Source organism: Triticum aestivum, unplaced genomic scaffold (genome assembly GCF_018294505.1).
Source record: "Triticum aestivum cultivar Chinese Spring unplaced genomic scaffold, IWGSC CS RefSeq v2.1 scaffold45949, whole genome shotgun sequence".
NCBI classification, from domain to species: Eukaryota; Viridiplantae; Streptophyta; class Magnoliopsida; order Poales; family Poaceae; genus Triticum; species Triticum aestivum.
In genome coordinates, this window is record NW_025233410.1 from 1 (window position 1) to 2,220 (window position 2,220).

Below are 2,220 nucleotides of genomic sequence, written 5' to 3' on the forward strand. Positions count from 1 at the left end.
ATGTAAGCTTTAGTAATGCACCTAACATGAAGATGTGTGTAATTACAATTAATTTTGTCCCTATAATGAGTCTTCATATACCGTGGATGCTCTACACTTTCAAGTATTTTTGTCCCTATAATGGGTCTTCTTATACAATGGATTCCCTACACTTTTTGCTGCCACATGTCTATCCTTACTTTTTCCCATGAGCGTGCTTCTCATACCTGGTTTATTTGTCTATCTTTTTATTTCAGAAGTATAGGTTGCACTTGAGAAGAGTCAAACCAAATCCAGTTGGTGATGCCTCTGAAAGACATAACTCATCCTACAACAACATGAACAACCAGGGGAGTTTCATGCGTAACCATGAACATGAAAGATGGTGTACGTCCTCTGGTCTTTTAAGTCCAAACAATTTTTCTGCAATGGGTCACTTAGCTCAGCCGGCGAACACACATAGAAACTCGTGCACGGGGTCATTCATCCATGATGGTAGAATGTATAAGTATGTCGCACCAAAACTGTCGGATGCGGGAAGATTCGCTCGCTGCATTGACCCTCCTGCCAACCTATACAACAACATACCCAATGAAACAACTTTAGATGAATTTCCTTCATATAGTTTTGGCGATTCCTATGCTGGCCGCATGCGTGGTAAGCTGGTGGAGACAAACAAAGGCAAGTTTCCAGACCCTTCATACAATTCTGCAACACATGCGACATTGACTGGTGTTCTTCATAGAGGTATAATATCTCCCATCTCATCAAATGTGAACGTAGAGGTGCAAAATGAAATTGGAACGGTCATGAGAAATGCTACATCTATGGCAGGCTTCAATGAGCAGATTGTTCCAAAAAATGCACATAGCAACCAAAGCTTCGTAGGGATGTTGAATGCCTGCGGCAGTCGTCCAGTGTCATTATCTGAGATGGTTAAGGGAGGGAGCAGCAGTATACCAGTAGATGGCTTGAGTGAGCGGATGACACCATTCAACATAGCAAAAAACACAAGCTCAATCGGAATGATGTTGAATGAAAACACCGCACCTGGTAACAGTAGAATCTCAATGACACATACATATATGGTTAATAGTGGAAGAAATATTTCTACACTTTCCAACCATCAGACAGAAAATGTCGTCGCAATGACTGACAAGCTTGATGGCCAGGATGCAGTTAGCAATCACCCTATGCAAATGGGTACTATTGGTCAGCATGCACTTAATGATCAATTTAATGACATCAATGACTTCTCATGGGATGATTTTTTTCTCAACCCGCTGGATGCAGTAAGTACTTTTCTCGTTGGCTTTTATCTAGGCATTGGATATGAATTGTTGAGTTGGACATGTGTATTTAAATCGAAGTTTTCTTTCTCACTGTAGGATTTCACTATCGAGGATGATTTGATGGGTGGAGAAGAATAGTTGCAACTGATCGAACGAGTTCGACAGGCAATGAGCGGCGTCATCCAGGCTTTATGGCCAGCCTTCTCCTTACCCGAGGGTCTTGGGGAGCTTGCGGAGAAGCTTCAGGGAGTGTGACAGCGCTTCCATTTATGGAAGATTTCGGCCTGCCGCTAAGGTGCCAGGGAGGCCTGGGCCATGGTAAAGACGCGGTACAAGAAAGCGGATCCCAACCACATGGCCGAAGTCGGACCTGTGGGGCCCGATGGGAAGGAGATCCCTGTGAGTTTAGTATACGGCCAAGTAGAGTTGGCCGCTAAATTTTCCCAACAGGACTGTAAATTAGACAACCTGTTAGACGGGATTGAGGAAGAATACAATCAGTCGATTTGACAATGTATTATAAAATGACATATAAAATGCCTTCTAGCCGGATTGTAGATCATTTGTCTTTGCCGACCTTTTCGCTTCGACCTCGGGACCCTAGAGTCCGAAGTGTGTCCGAATACCCTCTCGGTTATGAAACAACCGGGGTATGCATGGAGACCAGGCGTAGGGGTCATTAGTGCTTTATCAGACAAGTGCCCAACTAGTTATGTTATATTACATGGGTAGTAAGAAACATCTTCCAGGGAGAATAGTTCCGTTAAGGGTTCCTTTCCTCTGGGGGTGGCATGCCCTAAAGTGCATGTCCGGACTGCGAAAAAAAGCAGAAAAACATCTGGGGGCAGATAAATAAGTGGATAAAAAACCATCTTTTAAGTCACCGACCGAATATTCCCTTAAGAACGCTAGCTTTCGGCTTCACCCAGTCTGAGGTACACATCCGGCT

The 2,220-nt window shown here is 43.9% G+C and overlaps 1 protein-coding gene across 1 annotated transcript; it reads left to right on the forward strand.

Moving 5' to 3' along the window:
* Positions 1-236: 236 nt before the first annotated feature.
* LOC123176066 (uncharacterized) lies at positions 237-1,616 on the forward strand (the record flags this gene model as incomplete). The annotated part of the gene is made up of 2 exons (XM_044590459.1): positions 237-1,271; positions 1,368-1,616. Coding segments are annotated over 2 exons (1,077 nt in total), but the record flags the coding sequence as incomplete, so codon positions are not given.
* Positions 1,617-2,220: the final 604 nt, after the last annotated feature.